The sequence below is a fragment of the Phaethon lepturus genome, unplaced genomic scaffold, assembly GCF_000687285.1.
Source record: "Phaethon lepturus isolate BGI_N335 unplaced genomic scaffold, ASM68728v1 scaffold18793, whole genome shotgun sequence".
NCBI classification, from domain to species: Eukaryota; Metazoa; Chordata; class Aves; order Phaethontiformes; family Phaethontidae; genus Phaethon; species Phaethon lepturus.
This window is the reverse complement of record NW_010527188.1, coordinates 467-23099: the sequence shown is the minus strand read 5'-3', so window position 1 is coordinate 23099 and position 22633 is coordinate 467. Positions and strand designations below refer to the sequence as shown.

Below are 22633 nucleotides of genomic sequence, written 5' to 3'. Positions count from 1 at the left end.
GTGCACGTAGGGCCTTGTTGCTGCCAGTAATCTTTATGAAATATTAAACCATTATAAATAACTTCCATTAATAAGGTTAGAAGGGGCACCGGTGTTTTGCCTCTGCCAAATCACCCTAACCGGTAAGCAAGAGGTGGGTAAATAAATCCCAATACACAGAAGCAAGGCAGAGCCTGGTGTTAGGAACGTTTTATTCCCGTGTGAGAGATGAAGCTGCCTTTTGAAATACAAGATTTGATTCCTCACTTACGCTTTTCCTGCAGATCTTCTGTCTCATTTGATCAGTTCTTCAACTGCAAACAAAGAAACAAAAAAATAAAGAGTAGGGAGAAGGCAGAAAGCATCTAACCATAGTTCAGAGAAAGAGCTGGTCAAGGGTCTGTAGCTGCAGCAAAGGCAGGTCCTCTCATCACCATCGTACGTGCAGCCATGCTGATCCCCACAGCGGCTCAGAACAGAGGGGACCTGACAGTTGCTCCGGGCTCCCGGAGAAGGCAGGCGACAATCGTGATTCCTACAGTCGTTAGCAGGGAGCATGTTTCTAAAAGTGTAGCTCTACCCAAAAACTTTCCAACAAGTGCGCATAAGCATTCTTATATAACCTGCTGATAATCTTTTACGCTCATACGCAATTTATAGCTCTGTCTTGCCTGTGCTGTATTAGTAGAAGCTACCTTTGAAGGTATTACAGTTGTGTGCCTTGAATTAGCTGAGATCATCTTACCCAAAAACTTGTGATAGAAAACTGTCTGGTTGAATGTCAGTCTGTCTTCACTTAAGGAATGCTCCTTACTGAGGACTGAAGAGGGTGGAGGAGCCAGGGCGTGCAGCTTCCTACACAATTTATTCCTGCAGGTCGCTGTTTTCAGCATTGTCAGCCTGCGGAACACACAGATGGATGCTCTGCCTCCAGTCAAGCCCCGTAGCCACTTCACTGACTCAAACATCTAATGGGCAGCTACGTGCTTGATAAGAATATTGTTATTAAAAAGGACCCTCTTTAGTTCACTGGCGTCCGTGTTCAGCAAATCCTTTTCCGCTGTCACGGATTGTATCACCAGCTAATTGTTCATTAACCATCAATTCTGTATCAGCCATAATATTATCTTTTCAAAGCTCAAAATTAGACTGATGAGTCTGTAGCTATGAAGTATTAAAATAGTGGCACAACATTACCTCCAGACCCTGCAGGATCTAGGCAATATTTCAAGACCAATGAAAAAGCAAAATAAATCAGTTGATTTTTTTGGCCAGCCCTTTTAAAATTCTTAGATGCACATTACTTGGACCTCATAATTTTAAAATATTTTATTTTTCATTACTGGTTAACTGCATCTCCAAGTTCTTGTTGAAATGGAGAGTACTTCATCATCATGTGGTATCAGCCTTTTCCCCAAGTGCAGCTCCAAAATATCTACTGACCTTGATCTGCTTTGACTCCAGTATTACCGAAAACTTTTATTTTAGCAAATGGCTTATAAGTGTCTTGGCAAGGCTCTTCGTGTTCCCAGTGGATTCAAAATAATTTTCTCCTTGCCCTTATGTCCATGCTTTTTTCCTCAGGACACCTTTCTCGTCGTTTTCTAGCCTCTAATAAGATTGCTGGGGTTTTCCCCTTTTGTTGGCTTTTTTTTACTGTACCTTTTACTTCCAGGCTAGGCAGATGTCTTAACTAGTATAGCTTTGATACTGATAGCAGGATGGTAGAATTTTGTCTGATCTCTCATAAATTGTTGTTAAAATGCTTATAATAATCAGAAGCTATTTTCTGTTCATGCTTTTTCTGCCACATGACTTGACTCACAACTATTTTCAGCCTCATGAAACAGTCTCTTTTAACACACATAGGATATTAGTTTGCATTTTACGTCTGTTGTGTGCAAATTACCCTTGGCAAGTCCTGATTAGGTGCTCTGCAGCAACCTGCTGTGTTTCAATTTTGTGCTAAACCATCCTTTATCTGTTAAGACATGGTTCCCAGGAGGCTTTTCCCCATGTTGCCTTCAATAATTTTGAAGGCAAGCTCTGGGGGGTATGAAAGGATGGTCCCACTACACCCCGGACGTGCTACTGAACTGAATCATCTAAGGAGAGAGAATCTGTCCCTTTTCTGCCCATCACAAGCGAGAATTTTTGCTCTGTGCTATCGAGATACCTAAAACAGGGGCCCTGTCTTAAAAAGCTCCGAAGAACTAAAATTGAGGTATTTTTTGCTCTTTCTTTTGCCATGGGATAAGCTTTATTGAGGTGCTACACAGCTCCGTGCATGTGGTCTCCAGAGCAAGCAGGAGATGCAGAGTCCCTGGTGGGATGGAATCCTGACAGCTTTGGGCTGTTTGTGTATCTCCACTCAAGCTCTTCATAAAGTCTCATATCTTTCCCCACTGTAACTGCAATTTTTCTTTTCTATGTATAAGTTTGATCTTGTTTCAGCTGCAAGGCTCCAGATGGTAATTAAGGAGCTGGATGAAAGTCCTGGCTCTTTCCTGTGTTTAATTTTATCGGTGAGGGTTTGGAATAAAACGTGTGTGTCATGAAACTCGTAATTTCCATGACTTACAGATTTATCCTGCCAGCATCCTGGAATCTGGCAATAAGCGCCCTTGGAAAAGCCAAGAAAAACCCTGATTTGTTACAAGCCCGGGCTGATAGCCTGAATTTTCTTCTGTGTTTGCATTTATTGAAAGAAAAGAATCCGAAATAGTGATTTCCATGCTGAAAAAAACAATTCAGCACTGAATATAGACATCTCCTTTTCAGAAGAAGTTGCCAGCCCTTGAAGTGATTCCTTGATTGATTTACATGGATTTTCCAGTCTTTGTTAGATATTTCCTTCTTTTGAAGGAAACTCCCTCGATTATTACAGAAATGTGAGCTCTATCCATGGGTGTCAGTGTGGGAAAAGCTGTCCTGTTCTTGAATTCAGAGGGATTGATGATTCTGGCAGACACTCTGGTATGTCCTAAAGCCAAAAAGATTATTCATCCACCTTGACACCAGGTGAGGAAAAAAAAATTACAGGGCTATCAAAGCGAGCAGAAAATACTTGATGTCAAACAAGAGAGATGTGAGCGCAGCAAAGCGTTTCTTGGCACAGCATCTCGCTGCGTGTCCACATCCAAGGCGGACGCACTTCTGCTTCGTACGCTGCCGTGGGGGATCTCCATCCAACTTGTGAAACAGAGCTGGGGTTCTAAAACTGCTGCGTACCTCGGTGCCTTGGGGAGCCTGGGTTTAGCTGCCAGGGCTGTCTCTGATGTCCTCCAAGCTTGGAAAAACGTGCAGTTGTCCCTCCTTGTGTTGGCTACCCCCGAGGATGGCTACAGTAGGGATCTCGAGTCCACCTTGAGCAGTTCTGAATGGGACGGTGCGGTTTGCCCCAGCGGTGGGACGAGGGGGTCCTGGGGAAGACCGGGAGTGTCATGTGCTGGGCTGCAAGCACCAGCGGCGTCGGGGGGCTGAGCTGGCCTGTACGAAGGGGCTGAGAGGTTCCATATCCATGGGGTGTCAACATGGGGAGCCCGTGTGTAGGGACCGTGCTGGAAGGACCGAGGAGTCCACAGCCTGCAATGGCCCGAGAGGCAGCAAAATGCTCAAAAGCTGGAAGTGGTCGGAGCTGGGCATGGCACCCTGGTGAGCATCCAGGCAGGGAATCTGACCTGCACTGTTGCACGCTCGGGCAGAAGGCCCAGTCCTCCGCCTGGTTTTCATTTATTTGAGAGGAGGGTTCTGAAATACGGCCAAGGAGTGCTGCAATAAAAGCAGTTAAATGATCATTTATTTTTTTTATTTTTATTTTTTTTTAAAGTTGCTAGTCCTTCATTCCCAACTGAATGACGTGAAGCCTTGAGCTCATCCTGGAAACTTCCTTCTTTTATAGCAGCTGTCACGTCTCCACCACTTGGCAGTTCTGCTCACATGGGCCCAGGTGGGGAGAAGCCTCTGGATCCTGTCCCTGAATTCAGTCAAGAAGCCTTGGTGATTCTGGCATGTTGCTTTGTGTCTTGAAGAGTGGTTATTCAACCTGCCCAGCCTTGGGAAAAGCAGCTGCACTAGCAAGGCAAGCTGAAAATGTGGTACACTGAGCAAGAGTGTACGAAACACAGCGATGAGCATTGCTGCATACTCGTCCCAGTCTGGCTCACGGGAACATCTGTCCCCATCAAGCACATATGTGGGTTGTCCCCGGATCAACTTGCTGCCCCACTGCGTGCAAAGTGTTTCCAGCTCGCTCCCAGCTCCCCTCTTTGCTCCTGAAGCTGGAGCTGCCACTGGTAGGTTTGGGTTGGGCAATGGAGGGGCTGCATATGTTGTGTGGGCTATTGAATATCTGGGGCTGTGGTTGCTGATGGAGATATCTTCTCCGTTTCTCTGTAAAATGAGCTAAAGAAAATGTTGGGGATCCAGAACCAGTGGGTTTGATGAGTTTTTTGCAATCCTTAGGGGAACTTGGAAGATTTTGGGTGGTGAGGGTGCTTTGAAGCAATGCTTGAGGTTTTGGATATTTGTTTTTATTTCATGTTGGTTGAACGCGTTTCACGAGAACAAAATCGAATTGTAACACCCAATGCTGGAAGCTGAGATCTGGGCTCTGGCCTGCAGCGGGGAGGTCTGTGCACGTGTCCCTCTGCCACCTCGTTTCCAGCAGTTTTCCGCCCTGGTTGACTCAACAAGAGCAAATCAAGCTCTCCTCACCTTGTGCTGCTGTTCCTCTGCTACCTCCTCCTGATGCTGTTCAAGAACCCACCAGCAACAGTAACAACATGCCCTATGCCCATCCTGCAGCTGGGACTGTGTAAAATAGACGTGCGCAGATTACCTTTATCCCACCAGACCAGGATGCTGACAGCACGAAGTCTGCACTGCCTGAAGCTCTGGCGACTGCATCTTCCTACCGACTCTCGCTTGGTCCCATCCTCCGAGCCCCCGAGGGTTGGGAGAGCATTTGACTTCTGTGTCCACACCAGTTTAGTTTAAACACATTGCTGAACACGCAGACGCAAGTAGCACTCTGTTTCGCGTAGGGATCACTTGTTTTGCTCTCTTCAAGACGCGTTGGGCTGCCGTCCTTCTCTTACCCTTGTACAGAAACCTGAAGTGAAGGGCTAAGGCAAAGGTTTCAAACTCTCAGCTGACTTATCTTGGTATGGGTCTTGTGCGGGCAAAACCTTGTCTTTATTTTGTATTGTGTAGGTATCTGGGCTCTCTGGGGTACTTGCAGGGAAATGTGTTAGCTTCCAGTTAGTTATGGGGTTAGTTCTGCCCCACACATAAAAACATGCATGAAACAACTGGGATTTAACTGTTTGAGCTGGTTTTGGAGCATTTAAAGGGGAAAAATAGCTCTGTGTGTTTGACCAGGGGAAGAAGCCCTCTTTAATCTCTATGTTTGGGTATTGTGTAACGAGTTCATTCCTGCATGGTTTCTTTTTCAGTTTTGTTTGCTTTGTTTTCCCTCAGGCAAAGTCAATAACATCATCAAAGTTGATGCTTCAAGTGTCTTTGGTGCCAGACAGTTCCCCCCTCTGCGTTACACAGGGTGTTTGTGAAGAGGTCTCATTTGGAGCTATAGGATTACAAAGCTGTGCTGAATGATTTGATCTTCTTGACTAGAAGAGAGGGCAGGCTGAACTACAAGAGATGCCCTTTGGCATGTTGGCTAGTGCAAAGCCCTAGAAAAATGAAGTAACCAAAACAATTGCTAAGCTGCCTAACCAGAAAAAAGAGCCCATCTCATTCAGCTGCTTAGAAGTTTTGAAGTCTTTAAACAAACTAAGAATAGGCTGTAGGATTTAATTAGCTAAGTGCCTTAAGAGACCTTTCTCAGGAGTCAGGATCGTGAGCCAGAGCCAAATGGACGCAGCGCAGAGGGGCAGAGGCTCGCGGTGCTCAGCCGCTCACCACGGCACGGCTCGGACGTTGCAGTGTCACTGCTGCCCCTACTTGCGTTGCAGCACCCGGAGGCAAAAGCTCTGCTGGTTGAAACACTGCACAAGCAGGTAACAAAAATGCAGGCCCTACTCCAAAGACCATTTCCAACTTTCCTGTCGGAGCTGCTTTTCAGGCCAGCACAAACTAAGGGATGAGAATCATGCTGTTAGAGGACAGGGTGCCTTATTTATCTCTCTGCTTTCCCCAGTCATGAAATACATATTTCATCAGCTTTGCAGCTGGCTGGTCCCATGTTATCACGGTCTCTCCTGTTGGTGCTGCCAGCCTTGCCTTTGCAATGCCAGTCACGTATTAGACAACTTGCTTGCAAACGGGTGCCTCCTTTTAGCTTTCACCCCAGTTGGTGAAGCTTTTATGAGGTACGCAAACTGAAATGCAGAGAAACTGCAGAGCTGTTGCGCGAAGGCTGGAGATGGATGCCAAGATGTCTGCTTTCATGTACAGGGGTCCCAGAAAGGAACTTGCACCCCCCCGGCGGGGAATCGCGCGGTGCCACGGCAGAAAGCAGCAGCAGCTGTGCACAGGAGCCCCGATGGCCCCGGGCAGCGCTGGCTGCCTGCACGACCGTCCCCATGACCTCTGGAAAACGCTGGCTGCCTGCACCACTCCTCCCGTTATCCTGCTGACCCGGCGGTAAGTCGCTTGCGTACACGTGGCACGGTTTGGGGACTGCAGCTCTGCCGCATTTAAGCAGCGCGGGGTGTTTTCTCGGCCCTTTCGGGGCAGGACGCACCATCGGGGCAGTGCCCGGGCGGGATGCGCCGCTGCCAGGCGCACCACGGCAGGCTGCAGCGGACAGGGAACACTCCAGCTCCTCCTAAGCGCAGCAGCACGTCTCTAACGAGAGCGTTCAGCTGCTCGCAAGGTGCGAGGAGGCAACGCGCCGTTATCTTCCGCAGGCTTAGCAGCCTCGAGAGGTACTTCCCTAAATCCAGGTGCAGTCTTGCGTGTAGGTGGTCCGATTTTCAGAATTATAGAGAGCTCAGCAGCTCAATTCATGCCCTGCCAAGCTCAGGGCGAGGAACCTGCCCTCTCTTCTTAAAACGTTCCTTTCCCCTGGCCTCAGGAGGAGAATAAAGCCATGCAGGCTCATGAAAGGGTAAGAAACAGCCCCACCAAAACAACCGCCCTTCTTTCCCAGCCCTCCCCATGCTGCCACACTCGCTGCCCCTTCGGCTCCCAGACCTTCTTCGGATCTGATAAATCATTTGCCTGATGTGCCCCAAAACCCAGCAATTACAGCACATTAGCATGGGTGTGCTGTTACACCCAGACAGGAACGGGAGAGGGAGCACGTGCTGACTTGCCCCACTAATTTCAAGATGATACTCAATGCGTAAGTTTATCAGAATCTGCCCAAAAGCTGTTAAGAAATGTGGTCAGTAACTGTCCGTTTCACTGGGACTGAATTTTTTTCTTTTTCTCTTTGTGACACTAGCGAGCTTGAAAATTCCCATGTTTTGCTCAATGCATGCTCTAGTGTGACACAGGGGGAAGATTCATGTCCTTTTACTGACGAGGAATGGCTTGTAAATGTTAACGTGCTGCCGCTGGAACATGTTTGCGGTTGGGAGGAAACCCTGTCTCGGAGCACTGGAGGCATTGTCTAAAGAAGCCCCAAACTTTCTTCTGTAAAAACGCCCTAAAACACCCAAAGAAAGTTCTTTGGAAAGTAAAGAGTAAAGCAGATGTAGCGGGGCTGGAGATGGCGCGTTCAGATCCTGCAGCCGACCCTGCTGCACGTTAACCATCGCAGTTCAGGCTGCTGCATGTAACAACAGTGCAAGAGCAAGAAGGCAAAAAGCAAAACCGCAGGCTGGGGGAACAGGAAAGCGGTAAGGACAGTCTCCAGTTCACACTGCTGCATAACTCTTCCCCAACCCACCCTGATCAAACATACATAATAGATACTTACATCCCATTTGATAGCGCTGATCCTGTGTCCCCTCGGTAATGTCTCAGCAGCGGGCTGCCAAGCAGGCACATCTGGATATAGTTAGCGTTAGACATTCCTCAGCCTTTAAGCGAAACCGAGGAAATCCTCGCTGAGCAAAGCAGCGCTCCGTCTCCCGCGCTCTGGGCCATTTTCATGCTGAAAGCCAGCAAAGTTTCCCCGCGCTCGTGTGCCTACCGGGGAGGAGTACGTGTGCCAACGGGGTCTGAGGCGAGACGCCGGGCTCCCTCCTTGCACGCACTCGCGTACTGTAGCGTGGTGGAAGGAGCAACCGCACCAGGGGAAGGAGCTGGATCCGCTTCCAAGGGCCTGACACGTGATCGGCAGGCTGGGGAGCGCAGATGGCCTCCAGCGCCGCGGAGCCCCGTCTTTCTGCGCGCAGTCGCCCGCGCCCCGCGGGAGAGGGCAGGGGTGGAGGTGTCGAGGGGTTGAATGTGGAGCCAGGCTGGGGACTTCCGCCTGTTCTGCTGTTTTACCAGTTAAAAATAGCGAGACGCCGGGCTCCCTCCTTGCACGCACTCGCGTACTGTAGCGTGGTGGAAGGAGCAACCGCACCAGGGGAAGGAGCTGGATCCGCTTCCAAGGGCCTGACACGTGATCGGCAGGGTGGGGGGCGCCGAGGGGCCCCAGCGGTTTTTTTTGCCTCCAGCGCGTCGGAGCCCCGTCTTTCTGCGCGCAGTCGCCCGCGCCCCGCGGGAGAGGGCAGGGGTGGAGGTGTCGAGGGGTTGAATGTGGAGCCAGGCTGGGGACTTCCGCCTGTTCTGCTGTTTTACCAGTTAAAAATAACCACCACAAAAAAGGCCTTTTTTTTTTTTACTGTAACTGTTTTCAACAGGAAATGTACTAATTTTTCTGTCGTCTTTTTTCACAATTTGGCTTTTTTTTTTAATCCTTTTGTGATTATTTGCTTTACCTCTGCAAAGGCTCAAAATTAGAAATGGGCTCAGCTCAGAAGGAAAATCCACTTGGGTGTTGGTTTGGTTTCTTTTCATTTTTTTTTCTAGTAGGGAAACAATGGGAGGAGGTTGGGGAGCTGAGCGGTGCGGAGGCTGAGGACTGATGCGAGGGTCCCTCTCAAACCTGCCAGCACACTGAACAAAAAAAAAAACCCACCTTTTTTTTTTTCCCATTTAATTTGCATTACTTCAAAGCAAAACATTTTTATCTGGAGACAAATCTAAATTACCATCACTACTGGTCTGCCAGCCCATCGCATTTCCTATCTCTGTGGCTCCATTTGTCTCTGCAATGGAAACAACGACCCTTATTGCTCCAACGGCGACCAAGGGTCTGGAGAGCACCAGGCCACGGCCCCTTTAGAGTGCAAAGCTTTTCATTGACAGTGAACTTAGCATAAAACCAGGTTTTGATTTACTCTGTTGTTTTCACAAGCACCCAATTGTTTTTTAAGCATAATGTAAAAATGCTTTTATATAAGCGTCTGTGCTTTTTTGAGGTATTTTTAATTTCAGCTCAAAAGTTTTGCTTTTGTGTGCTTGCGAACGCAATGCCACCGTGAAAAGCTGTCATATGGACGGGTTCGTGATGAGCAACCCTCGGGCCCTGCGTTCGGGTGCTTCAGGTTGGGAAAGCGGTTTCCTTGTGATCTGCAGCTGTCTGAAATGCAGCAGTTCTTCACTCAGCGCAGCTGATCAAAAACCTCGGCCATAAACGTAACTCAGCCTCATGCTTTCCCTGTGCCAACCCAAGGTTCCTTTATCCTTCTCTGCAGCAGCAGCCCCAGGCTGTTTTTCATCCCTCCTCTGTAAAGAGGCAGATGACGGTCACGGAGGTGAACAGCAGTCCGGTGTGCCCACCTTTTGCTCAGAGGGGCTGGCTGTGGAGCGAGGGGGACTACTCCCTGAAACCACTGGGGACTCACAGCAGGTATTTCCACCACGTTCCCCCCATCCACGTTTTGGGACCTACTACCCTTTTTGTCACTCTCACCCCATGGGAGCAACCAACAGAGGCTTTCATTGCTGTGAGGTGCCTTTGTGGCTGCCATGGCTTGGAGAGTCACGTGGGGAGCTTGGGAGGTGGAGAAGTTTTCTCCATGGGTGCTTCTACTTGGTGGTTGTCTCACCTGTACCTTGTTGCCGGGCACCGATGAATGGCCGATTCATTCTTCTCACTGCCAGCAAAGGCACCCTTGGTCTGTCCCACAGCATGTGGCTCTGTCTTACACGACTGGGTCAGTGATCTTGCTGACCCGCATCAGTAGGTCAACCCTGTTGACCCCGGGTTGGTGTGTTAGAACACGGTTTTAAGTGCGCCGTGTGCCCAACTTCCTTCCACCTGCCGTAGGGCAGAGCTCTGCTCCCCATCACTGTATTCCTGCAGGCATCAAGCCATGTGGTTGGGAATACAGCTTTGTGGTAAATAAAGACGGGTTGATCTTGTGATTTTAAAATACTGTCTGAGATTTAAGTGATCCAGGGTGAAATGCTGCTCTGCTCGAGTTCATGGCAAAAGGAATTTCCCCGGGTTCACCGGTCAGGTCAGCCAGTGGCTTCCTGTGGAAAGCTGCTGGAGAAGATGCCATGCCCACGCGCCTTGGCTCCCCACCGAGGGCAGGCAGCCTTGTGAGAAAGCTGACTAATAGCGAGGCACTCGGGGATTACAGTGATGCTGTGGCCTCGGCGGAGTCCCAGGTCTATAATGACACTGAAAGAAACACAGGAAGCTTTGGCAGGTGCCAAGTTTGGGACAGACCCCCTCCCCTTCTGACCATGTTTGCTAAAAAAGGCTCCTCAAAGCAGTAACTGGAAACTGAACAAACGTGGTGGCTTAGCTTGGTTTCGACTTCCAGGTGTTGGCCAGGACCCTGTTGTGCGTCCAGACGCTTTGGCTGGATGCTCCTCTGAGAGCTGGTGACAGAACGTCAGTGAACCCCTTTCTTACTTTCTAACTACTAACACTGCATTAAGTGTTTAATGAAAGCTCTGAGGCACTTTTCATCTAAAGTATACATTTATTTATAAAAAAGAATGGAGAAAAAAAAATAGACCAAAGTGTTTTTTTCTATAAAAGACAATTCCTTGGAGGCTGAATCTCCTAGACCTGAGTATACATGGCATTGCAGTCCACAGCTGTAGATGGCTGATCCAGATCTGATGCTGAACATCATGGGAATTTGGAATTAGCAGGTCAGCAAGGGATTTTTCCACTGATGACTAAGGGACTTAACCACACATCTACAGATTTCAGCTAGAGATGTATGGCCAAATCCCTTCAGTGGCTTTAAAATTCAATCCAGAGAGGAAAAACTAACATAATTCTTGACTCTAGGCCTTAAATTGCCTCACCGTTTGAGCCCACCTCTGCACAAAAGACAAATGGCCAGACCCTTGTCCAGTGCAAAGCAGCGTCTCTCACCCATTTCATGCACACTCCTCCAGTATGCGGGTCAGGCTGAAGAAACCCTCTCGACTCCCACTCTGTCTCCTCAGTTTAAGGTGTAAAATACCAGAAGTTCACGGCTATACCAAAATTTTCAGTTATTTAAGTGAATTTGAGGCTCCTCATTGCTGTACGTGCTCACTTCTGGTTTCAGAATCTGTGGGCAGCTCCTGGGGCGTGACTCGGAGGTGGCTCTAAGGTACCTTTCGAAACCGCAGAGGGGAGGTGACACGGTGACCCAGGCAGCAGGACAGCTTCACAATGCTGAACAGGATTTTGAAATGAATGGCAAAATTAACAGGTAAGGAAACCCCTGACAATTTCCTCACACTGGGAAAAGACCTTTGTCTAAAGCAGCATCCACACCAAGCACCTATGCCTTCTCTGCACAAGTAGCTTCCCTCACCTCTAAGCCTACACACTTTTTTGGCCTTTTGTTTTCCGTATCTTGACATTGGTGCAAAGTATATTCTGTTTTCTGCCTCAGCTTCCCCCAAATTTTTAAATGGATACAGTTCTGAGACTTCCCAGCTATGAAACTCCAGCAAGCTGTTTTACTTGGAGGCTCTAGTTTTTTTCATAAAGCTCTGTAGCCTGCAATGCTGTGACATTACTGCCCCATTTTGCATTAAAAATAATCCAGATATCCATCTTTTCAATGGTAGGGCTGAAGCTGCAAATGGAAACCTGGAAAGCGTTGCTGCGAGCTGTTGACATTTGTTTTTAATTTGACTTGCTATGAAAATCTGGAATAAAATGTTAATGATTTCTTTAAGGTCCGGCTCATGATTTTTAAGTGTTTCCGATCAATAACGCTGAACCCTTTCCTTATTTTTGAGTCGAGTGCTGTTTTAACCTGAGTCTACTGTAAGCAGTTGTGGCCTGTGAGAACTGAAGCTGCCAGAAGAAAGCACCTTCCCCATCTGCCGTAATGCTGCATGGTCATCTTCAGCAGATGAATTAACCTATGGTGTATTTTTAACAAGAGGGTTAATGTCAGCCTTTTCACTGACTCTGCCCTCCAGGACAGTTTGATATTTTCCTTGGTGACAATTTTATATCAGGGTATACTCTCAGGTTTACTTCTATCAGATGCCTCATGTCAAAGCGTATCTGGGTGTTTTAACTTTCACTCTCCTCTTTGTTATTATCCATTTGAACACTGTAGCTCAGCTATGCCAAGACAAATCATTCAAATTCTCCTTTGGATGGATCTTTTATTCTTTCTGGCAGACTGAAAGGAGCCTCCTTCAAATCTGAAACATTGCTAAAACTACAAAAACAATCTGTACCACAAAAAAGCCCTCTTGGATCCTTTCCTGTAAGCACACTTTGGCCTGTTTCTGCTGTTTGTTTTATACTGTGTCTATTTATTTTTTTTAATATGTAATTGATTAGCATCTTTATTTGCTTTTATTATTTATTATTATGTGCTGGTTCACGGCATGTTTCATTCGGAACATCCCCCTCCACCCCAAATTTATTTATTTTTCCCCCCCCCAGATCTCTCTATACATAGAGAAGAGCTGTTATGGGATAAGGCCAAATTCACCAGCAGCAGCACTGCCCATGGTGTATCTCACATGCTAGACATTAGCTAATCAGTATAAATTGTAGTAAGGGAGTGTTGCTTGCGTGTCTGGCATCTAAGTAGGTGCAGTGTGTGTGCAACTAACTTTGTGCAGGCAAGGAAGAAAGGACAAATGCGCTTCTCTTCCAACAGCTGACAGCCAGGCAGTCACCAGGGGTGCTTATTACAGCCCTTGCTCTAGCATATAGCACTGAGTTCCCAGTGCATCAGCAAGTATCCCCAACATCCACCTCTTTCTTCAGTTCTGCTCATTGCCTTACTATCCGAGGTAAAGATACGCCTCTAATTTCTTCAACAAATTTCTGCTAATGTATTTTTCCTTTGTGAGTGCTTCTTCCTTCCCTGAGTGATGTGAGTTGCCTTGTCTTTGCACACTGGTATAAAACTGCTGGAAAATCTTCTGGGTAAAACAGAAGTAAATTCAGAGTCAAGCCCCAGCCAAATGCCAAAGAAATGACAAAGGACACAATGTACTCACAATCCAATTGATCTATTTCATTCTAAGGCTTCTGTGAAAATTGTCTCTGTTTTTGCCAGATAATACTAAAAAACCCCTACTTTCTTAGCAGGAAGGAGTCTGCTTGAGACCAGAATTGAGTTTTCATTGCATCTGATGATGGTGATGACCGATCAAGGAAAAGAAGGTATGAAACAGCCACTTCTATGGTCCCAAACCATGCCATGTGCTTAAGACAATTCCACCATGGAATATCACTGGAAAGCCCTTTTCCTTTAAGTGTCTGCAATGAAGGCACCTGCGAATGCTGTTAAAGATGATGATATTCCAGACAGGTTGCCAGGAGCTCCAGCACTTAATGGCACTTTTGAGAGGGAATCTGTGAGTAAGAGGAAACACGTATGCCAATTGCTGGCAGAGAAATAAAATGCACACGATTTGCATTAAGAAAAAAAGCTTAGTCCTCTGGAATACAGGAATAGCAGTAAAGAAGTTTTTTGGACTTTAAGTAGATGCTGAATAATAAGGCTTTCTCATTTTGGGCATTAACAGATGCTATAAAAGCTAGCAGGTCTCACTACTCGGTGGCTGCCTTGTAACTGTATATGAAAGCTGTGCACAGGAATAGCTAGTCTGAGAGCTTAGAAATATTTATTACAAATGAGAGAGCAGGCTATGCATATTACCTTGTTTTCTAAAAAATCATTTTTGCAAAATCAAGAGCAAACCCTGTTGCTGTTAAAGTAATTTTCAAGTTTCTGATGTTTTGGTTTTTTTGTGGGTTTCTTTTTTTAAATACCATTTGCCAGGTGGGTTGTTACCAAATGGAGTTCCCCAGTTGGGATCTGGCAGGAAAGCTAAATGCTTTGAGGTATGGTTCCACAGAGGCCTAAACTAAGATCAGCATCGCTGTGCTGGTCCCAAAAGCCAAACTGTCAGAGAGATAATCGCTTCATTTTGGGAAGCGCACAGTCATGGAGTCCATTAGCCCTCAAAATCCGGGCAGGTAAATCCAGGCACAGGAGCTGATGCCCAATTGTCACACAGTGACAACACTGCCAGGGAAAGGCTCTGTGCAAATCCCGACTCCTGTGAGACACGATGGCGTGAGCTATCCTCTCCGGAGAGCTCGGCAGGCCGAGGGCAGGCGGGTGAGAGGAGAGCGAAGGCACTAGCGGCCAGCTGGTCAGAGGCGATGGCTCAGCTCTGTGGGCTGGGGTCGGGAAGGTAGTTGATGCTGCGACACACCTTAGAGCAGCAGTTCCCATCTGCACTCCACAGGTAACTGGCTGTCTAGCAGACACTTTTCCTTCCAGTGCTGTGTTTTGCTTTTCACAGATGCAGGCTTCCTCAGGTTGGTGGGAAAGAGCTAAGCACAATGTAGTTAATGTATTATTTTCCACCACGGTCCAGAAAAAGTTGGGAATCATTCTCTGAATTTGTGTTTGTCCATATTGCTTGTTTGGTGCCTGAAATTTGTCTACAGCAGCAATCTTCTGCCCTGTGGAAGATTATGATTGTCCCAGGAAAAAGGGAAACCTTCAGGTGGTGAGAGGTTGGGAAGGAGCTATACTAGGGTAGGGCAGGACAGATGCACTTGCCACAGACGTTCCTCCTTATAACATAAAATTGACTTTTCCTTAATTTCCTCACTTTCTTTGCTTGATGTTATGCCTGAGGGCATAAATGTCTTCAATATAAAAAATATATTGCAGCTCTCCAGCCTGAGAAACAGTGGTGCCGTCTGATTCCCAGAGAAATTCTGAGATGCCTTCCTTGCTTTTCTCCTCTCCCCCACCCTCCCCTAGGGCTCTCTAACTGTCTGGCAGCTTCCCTGTGACATTTCAGTCCTGAAGGAAGTCAGGCTGAAAGCCTCTCTCACCAGTTCATAGGAAGGTAACCTTGACTTCCGGAAACAGAATTAAATAAGGAACGTCAGAGGTCTGTGCCGGCTTCTGCGAGCACAGAACCTCTCCCCCTGGCATTCCCACCTACATGGAAACCTGCAGTGATTTTCAGGGCTTTACATTCCCAGCTACTGGAAGCAGTCTTGTACATTAGCTAAAGCAAGAAAGCCCTTAGCAATGCCGCTACCCTTCGGGCTCTAGGAGCAGTCCTCATTGGAATGGAGGCCCAAGAGCTCCTCAGCCAAGCTGATGAGACCATTTTCTTCCAGGGCTGCAATCAGACGTGCTATTGTAGCCTTCTTCCCCTCCGACTGGATAAACCTGAGAAGCAGCTGATAGGCCTGTTCATATAGTCCCTCTCGGTCGTATTCGAGGGCCAGGTTATCAATGACAGGATCACGGAGGGCCCGGCAGTTCTTCTGCAAAGAGCGACCCACTTGCTTCCATTTCTTGGACACGAGCTTGGCAAATTTCTGGTGGTCATCTGGTGTGAGCATTCTGTTGGCTGAAAGGGACAGAGGGCAGGTAAAACACAGAGGCTTTGTGGCTGATGTGATGCAGCTTGGGTCAGTCCAAGGTTTGCTCGATATTCTGTGGAGCAGGCAGTCTGTTCAGTGTCCACAGCACGTTATTAAACTGCTGCGGAGCTGCCCTGCTTGTCCTCCGGTGTTTTAACACCAGGGCAGCACTGTGAGTTTGGAGCAGAAGTGCAAGAGCAGTGAAGCTAAAGGGACTGCCCCGCTACGGGCAGGGGGTCACACACACGGATCTGTGCGCTGCAACAGCATTCCTCCGCCACTGGAAAGGGTAAATCAGCTGGAGTAAACCTCACCACTTAGTGTCTCCCTGCTCTCTGCGTATGAGCTGGACATGTCTGCTTTCCACGTAGTCTGCCGTCCCCCAGGGCAGTGCTGGTGCCTCGGACAGCACGTGGTGACACACTTACCTGCTCACAGCCATCTGCCCTGGCGCATCTGAGCTTCCTGCCTTGCTCCAGCCATTCCCTTACTGAAATCCTCCCACAACATCAAAGTATCTGGCTTGCCCCCACCTTGCAAGCTTGGCAATGCCTATTTTCCGTCTTATTTTTCTCTCCCAGGATGGAACTGTCTTGTGGTTTGCCAGAGCTCTTTTTTTTTCCTGACAGATGTCCTCTTTATTTGTTTTGGCTTTTCTGACCAAGTCCCTTGTTCCCTACCTAAGCATCCTCAAAATACTGAAACATAGACAGGAGCTCTCTCCTTGGCTGTTTAGCACTGGAGACTGTATACACAGCTTAAACACGCTCAGAAATGATCTAGCTGACCTCAGGCTAAAATTACTATGTGAGACTGTCTGAAAGCTCTCTGTAGGACAGACCCCAAAGACAGCTGGTGTACTCAGGGAGCCTGGACAAATCAGTCCTGGCTGAAAGCAGGGCTGATGGTGTACCTAGTAACCTTCCCAGTCTGATCCAACCTATGCTATTAACTTACCTCAACCACATGACGTGGAGGAAGAGAAAACTACTCTGTACTCTTCATTTCGGTATTAAGGAGTTTTGAAATGTGAGGAACCTGGAAGGAACACAGACTCTGAAGCATCTGGTTTTGTGCCACCCCACGTGTTGAGGCCTGATCTGAAGCAGTATGGCAGTATCTTAGGACTACTGTAATTCCTTCCTTATGAGATGCTGGGAAATCCTTGATTTATCTGAGGTAGACCCCAGCATGCAGTCACGTTAATCCTCCCTCTTGGGCTTTGAGGAGAGGAAGATCAAGGGCTCTCTTGGTCAGTTCTAGCTACTCACCAAACTCTTGTCCCTGAAAGATGAAGGCGACTTGTGGGGAAAGGGAGCTGCCTTGAGAAGGATAAGGTAAAGATGGTGTGTTCTGAGACGCCCAGTCTTTTACAGCCATATTGTTGTTGATGCTCTGGTGAACAATCAGGCTCTTGAAGCATTCCTCCAGCTCTGTAATTTCCTCATCCCGCAGGCGGTCAGGCTGTAATGCAAAGAGCATCAGTGATTCAGGCCAGGCTCACCATCTTGCAAAGCTGTAGATGCTTAGCTGGAAGGTGCAGCTTAAGATGATAGTGTTGAGAGAGCAGCAATGAGGCTGCTATAGTGTGAGTTGTAAACTGACCAAATGAGATAGTCCAATGGAGTTCTGGCTGTAAATGTGTGAATTTGAATCTGTAATGTGATACGAAATTGGCCATCTCCCCCTCCTGGGTTTCTCACATGCAGCAGTGAGTGCTTACAAGTTGCACAAAACTGCTACTAGTAGATGTTTATGTTCAGCAGCCCTCTGCAAGAACTAGCGTGCACCACCGGCAGCATGGCTTCTCTGACTTACTCCACAGGAGGGTCAGACCCACAGAATAGGGTGACCTGATCCAACAGCTCATGGACACCAAAGCAGGCAGCTCCTGCAACCCACCTTCTCTCTCCCCTCTGTCCCTCCATTACCTAAGTTTTGTTGTTCCTTGAACCTCTCCAAGCCAGTTTTTCCTCACTAAACACAGGAAAACTAGTCCGACCTCCAAAAAGCAGGTAATGAGAAGAGAAAAGAAGGCAAAGCACATGGGAAGAGTCAAACCTGGCAAGTGCTCTGACTCAGTCTAGCATTAACGCGTACAGCAGGTACACAGCACTGCCCTCAGCAATGGCTGGGCTGTAGTGTCATCTTTCTGACTGTTGTGCTGTTAGGCAAAGGTCAGACTGAGTCAGTTTTGGGGAACTGAGAGTAAGCCCTTCTCTTTTGTCCTGTCAGCTAGTTCAGCAGAGGGAGGGAGCAGCAAGCAGAAGTTGACAGGATATGGGATATCACATGTTGTTTGGTCCAGGGCTGAAAGGTTTGCATTTCGTTCTTTGTGCTTGCAGAAAAGCAACGTGGCAAAACATGCTCTTGTGCCTAGTCTTCCTGAGTAGGTGGTGACTACCTGTTTCTCAGGACCATCTGGAAAGAACCAGAGCTATAAGGTATTGCTAGTTCCAGGTGGAAAAAAAGAGGAGAGGAGAAAGGCAATGAGTTTAATCATGCCAAGTGCCTTGGTTTTGTGGTGAGATGACAAGATCTCACTGTTTCTACTAGCAGGATTACAGTGCCAGTGCCAAAGTGTGCAATGAGGTAGACATGAGATATCGCCCCTGATAGAAAGGCTTTGCCTTCAGGCGGGCAGCCTACTCCTGCTGGCAGCAGATGCTGTGTGTCCCTGCTCTGTCACAAGTTGTTGGTATAATATATATGCAGAAACCACAGTGATTCAGCAGAATCTCTGTAGGCTGTTTTAGGTAACTCTATTGCCCTTCCAGAAAAGTGCACAGCTCTTCTCTGGGGAAGGGTGGAGCTGTTTCTCCATGTTACAGCTGAGAACTGAAGGATGAAGTCGACAACCCAGCATGCTGCAGCAGAGCAAGATTTGCACCCACCTTCCTGAGTCCTGTGTTACCGCTCCTCATTGCTGCTTGGCCTCCCTCCCTCTCCCATTCACCTTTTCTCTGTAGATGCACTCCAGGCAGCGATCCTCGTCCTTCAGCATGTTGTCAAGGTGCTCATTGCCAGCCTTCAGCTCCATTTCAAGAGGCACTGTGGTCATGGCCAAGGAGAGCTGGAGGTGATTCTGGAGGGACTGCTGGAGCACTCCTTCCCGGTAACTCTGCAGGAACCGGCGGCAGTTCTCCTGCTTGCAGAACTTGAGCTGGACTATCAGGTGCGGGTGGCTGCAGTGCACTTTGAGCATGTCCACACCATTCACACTGCCGGTGGAGTCTGGCAGGGAGAAGTGAGCAGAGTCACTATCCAGGCATGAGACAGACAACCCAGACCCACTCCCATCCACCACCAAGCCTGAACTGGCTTTTCAATTCTCTTCTCTCTGTGAAAAAGTCCTCTGGGATGAAAACCCTGTATGTAAAACCAAGAGGAAAGGAGTAAGTTTTTGCTGCCCTGCCACCATCAATCCCCATGAAGTATGGTGTCCAGCTGAAGCCGCATGGTACTACACCCCAGGTAATTATCTCAACACTATTTATTAGGGGAGGTTCTAATTTTGAGCTTCCATTTCCAGGACAGAAATGGTTATGCTAAAATGGTAGCCCAGGGAAGTTTTATAGATGAAAGCACAGAGTTCAGCTCAGCACTCAGTCAGTCTTCAGTCCTTGTGACTGGAGTTTTATGCAGTGATGAAGGTCTGCGAAAGGGACCCAGCATTTCCTCTCCACCCCGTGCCTAGAGGTAACTTTTGGCTGGCTCTGAGCCTTCATCGTGTCTCTCAAATGGCAAATGATAGGTCCAGCCAGAGGAATTAGGTGGCTTGAGATCGGGCCTTGATGTGTTAAGCTCTTTTGCACAGAGAATTAATTCAAGGTAAAAGCTAAGCAAGGAGAAGCCAGGGATGTACCCTTTAACATTCATGTGGGGGGAACAGGAGCGATATGGACAACCGAAACTGCAGGCCTTTGTTCTTCCTTCTCCCAGCAAAATTTAATTTTGATTAGCTGTGCGCATTGACCTTGTCTCCACGGGGATTTTAAATGCTGATGATAACAGAGTATGTGTTTTTCTCTTTTTTTTCCAGCAGAGGCCTGGGGGAGGCTGGCTGTATACTGCTTCCAGAGCCAAATTACCCCCTTGGCCTGTCGCTGCATAGGGCCGTATGGAGGTGCCAGCTCAGACTGGCGCTACATCAGGTATTTCTAAACTATGCATCGTGGCATTTTTTTAGACATGCTTGGAAGACAATCCCAAGGCAAAGCAGACTTGTGTGCTCTACATTAAGCAGGACAAGTGACCTGGCATTTAAAAGTGTGTGATCTAACAGTGGCTTTACAGGGTTTACTGAGTCCTGGTTGCATCAGAAAGTCTAGTTTGGACCAGATGTGTAACTGGGACATGGGGCTAGGCACCTAGGAGAGGCATTTTAATTCACTGTGGCTGACCAGAAATGCCTTTTTATTGCTTTCTTCATGCTTTGTTTTTCGTGAGTACTAGTTAAACAAAAGCTTCCGTAACAGGGTAAGAAGGCTGGGGGTGGGGGAAGCTGCACAGATGTGGAAACCTTTATGAATGGTGTACAAGACAGCTGTAAAGCTACCTCAAAAGAGAGGACTTTGCACGCGTTTCTTCATGAAACTTCAGACAGATTCAGATTTCATGTCCTTTTTAGGTCTGAACAAGCATGGTAGGATTTAGCGTTTTTTGTGGGCTTTCCTTTAAGTGTGTGAGCAGATTCACATTCCAGTGACACAAAGCAGCCATAAATCGAGCCTAACTGGACAACTGTGTCGGGCTTCCTGCCGCTTCATGTCCTTGGATCAAGCTGCAAGATGAGCAGGCCTGTATTGGATAAAGTAGCTGATTTGGCTAGACTCATGATTGCCAGAAGACATTACAGAACAGTTACACAAGCCCAATTAGACAATATAGGCTCAGTTGTATGACAGGTAAAGAACACCGTGGGAGTCCTTCTGGGTAAGTATGATAAATTCTTCAAATTACTATTATTCTGTAGTCTGCTTGGTGCAAGGGTGGATAGAGAAACATAGTTTTATGGCCATTTGCATCTCAAGTCCTTTTTTGATGTACATAGGGTTGCATACAGTTGAAACTCCTGTAATTGTGCCTGTTTATATCAGAAAAGAACTTATACTGGCTATCACTAATTTAAAAAACCTGCTTCTCAAAGCAGAAATCATGTTTCTGTGGTGATATAAAGACAGAAGTTAAATCTTCTTTCATAGCAATTGCAATCTTTTCCCCTCTTACATAAATGGATTTAAACAAACATTCATAAAGTAGGATAACTCATAGGATAGTTCAGGTTGGAAGGAAGCCCAGGAAGTCTCTAGCCCAACCTCCCATGCAAAGCAGGGTCAGCTCTGAGGTCAGACCAAGTTGCTCAGGGCTTTATCTAGTCCCGCTTTGAAACCCCCCACGGATAGAGAATACACAGTCACACTGGGCAACTGCTTGACTGTCCTCATGAGGAAAATGGTTGTCTTACATCTGGTGTCTACCTCTCCAATTTCTGCCTGTTGCCTCTCATTCCCCAGGCCCCACTGTGAAGAGCATGGCTCCATCCCCCCTCCCCATAAGTACTGGCAGGCTGTTGGTAGGTCCCCCAAAGCCTTCTCTCCCCCAGGCTGAAGAATCCAACTCCCTCAGCCTCTCCTCACAGGACAAGTGCTCCAACCCCCAAATGTCTTGGTGGACGACTGCTGAACGTGCTCCACTTTGTCCTTCCTAAATACAGCGAGCACCAGCTTTCCTTACCCATGAGTGTGAGATTAGAGAAAGGCATGGCATTGCGTGAAGTGATGAGATAGCGTGCCAAGATACCGGAGCGGATGGGTACCTGCTAATGCCAGCTTCAGCGCCTTGAACACACTAGGTTTCTTCTGAGAGCTTTCGTAGAGAGACGGCAGAACGATGGTCTTGCACGTTGACTGGAGGAACAGATAAGCGCTGCCGATCCAAGGAGCGGAGCTGCCTGCCATCTTCAGCACCCTGCAAAATCACACAGTTGAGCTGAGAGACCATAGGGAAAATGGCCTGATGCTGGGTGAGGCCTTACAGCAAATACTAAGCACAAGCATGACAGGATTATGGGGATTTACCCTTATTTCCTAGAAGAGGTGGTGATGTTGTTAAAGCAAGTGTAACCTTTGAGGAGTTTACTGTTATTCTGTAAAGCACAGCACAGTGGGACATGGTGTCCCAAAGACTCAGCAGCTCGCACAGCTCTGCTTTCATTTTCCACTGGAGTCCATTCGTTTCACAGTCCAAAGAGACTCTGAAGCAAAGAGTTTCTGTCCTCGTGCTCCTGACCGCCCAGCCACGCTGGCAAAGTCCAAAGACGCATAGCTGGGGTGCTTCAAGGAGCACCCAGCAGTCCTGCTTCTGGCACGTTCACCTGGACTGAAGCCCTACTGCAGGCAGAGGTGTTTTGCCATGGACAGGCTGTCTTCCAGGTGGTAGCTGGGGCTGGGAACCATTTCTATCCCTTGCAGCATGTACAACAGGGCACTGGAACATATGACCCACACTGTTTCCTTACTAGAACCTTGAACTGTGCCCAGCACGGGAGCCTTCTACTTGTTCAGAAAACACAGGAAATAACCAGTGAATCATAAAATTCACACTGAACTTGGAGTTCAAGGAGTGCCTGCGGGATGCAGGAGTGTGCAGGCCATGAGTTCCCACATCACACAGGCCTTTCAGAAAAGCATCTCGTAAAGAAGAAAGAGGAGGGTGCACTGCTGCTGCAGTCCAGGTCTGGTCTAAGCCTCCAAACACCGGGAAGTTTGGGATCTGGGCACCAATCTACAGGGTAACAGAAATCTGAGTAACATCTCAGAAGACTACAGATGTGGAATATTTAAAAAATTT

At 47.7% G+C, this 22633-nt stretch overlaps 1 protein-coding gene across 1 annotated transcript; it reads right to left on the bottom strand.

The window, feature by feature from the left end:
* Nucleotides 1-15137: 15137 nt before the first annotated feature.
* On the bottom strand, nt 15138-21741 carry TRADD (TNFRSF1A-associated via death domain). Its single transcript, XM_010283315.1, has 4 exons — nt 21600-21741; nt 18738-19015; nt 17053-17245; nt 15138-15768 (listed from the first exon to the last, which is right to left on the bottom strand). Exons 1-4 carry the CDS (start codon nt 21739-21741, stop codon nt 15461-15463), a joined length of 921 nt encoding a protein of 306 aa, XP_010281617.1. The 3' UTR covers nt 15138-15460.
* Nucleotides 21742-22633: the final 892 nt, after the last annotated feature.

What these genes read in the sequence shown, in the direction of transcription:
- TRADD (XM_010283315.1), bottom strand. Translation starts at nt 21,741, where the DNA reads ATGGCAGGCAGCTCCGCTCCTTGGATCGGCAGCGCTTATCTGTTCCTC. An exon ending in AGTGCATCTACAGAGAAAAG is followed by an intron (nt 17,246 to 18,737) that starts GTGAATGGGAGA and finishes TTTGCATTACAG; the next exon opens with CCTGACCGCCTGCGGGATGA. An exon ending in CTTTCAGGGACAAGAGTTTG is followed by an intron (nt 15,769 to 17,052) that starts GTGAGTAGCTAG and finishes TGTCCCTTTCAG; the next exon opens with CCAACAGAATGCTCACACCA.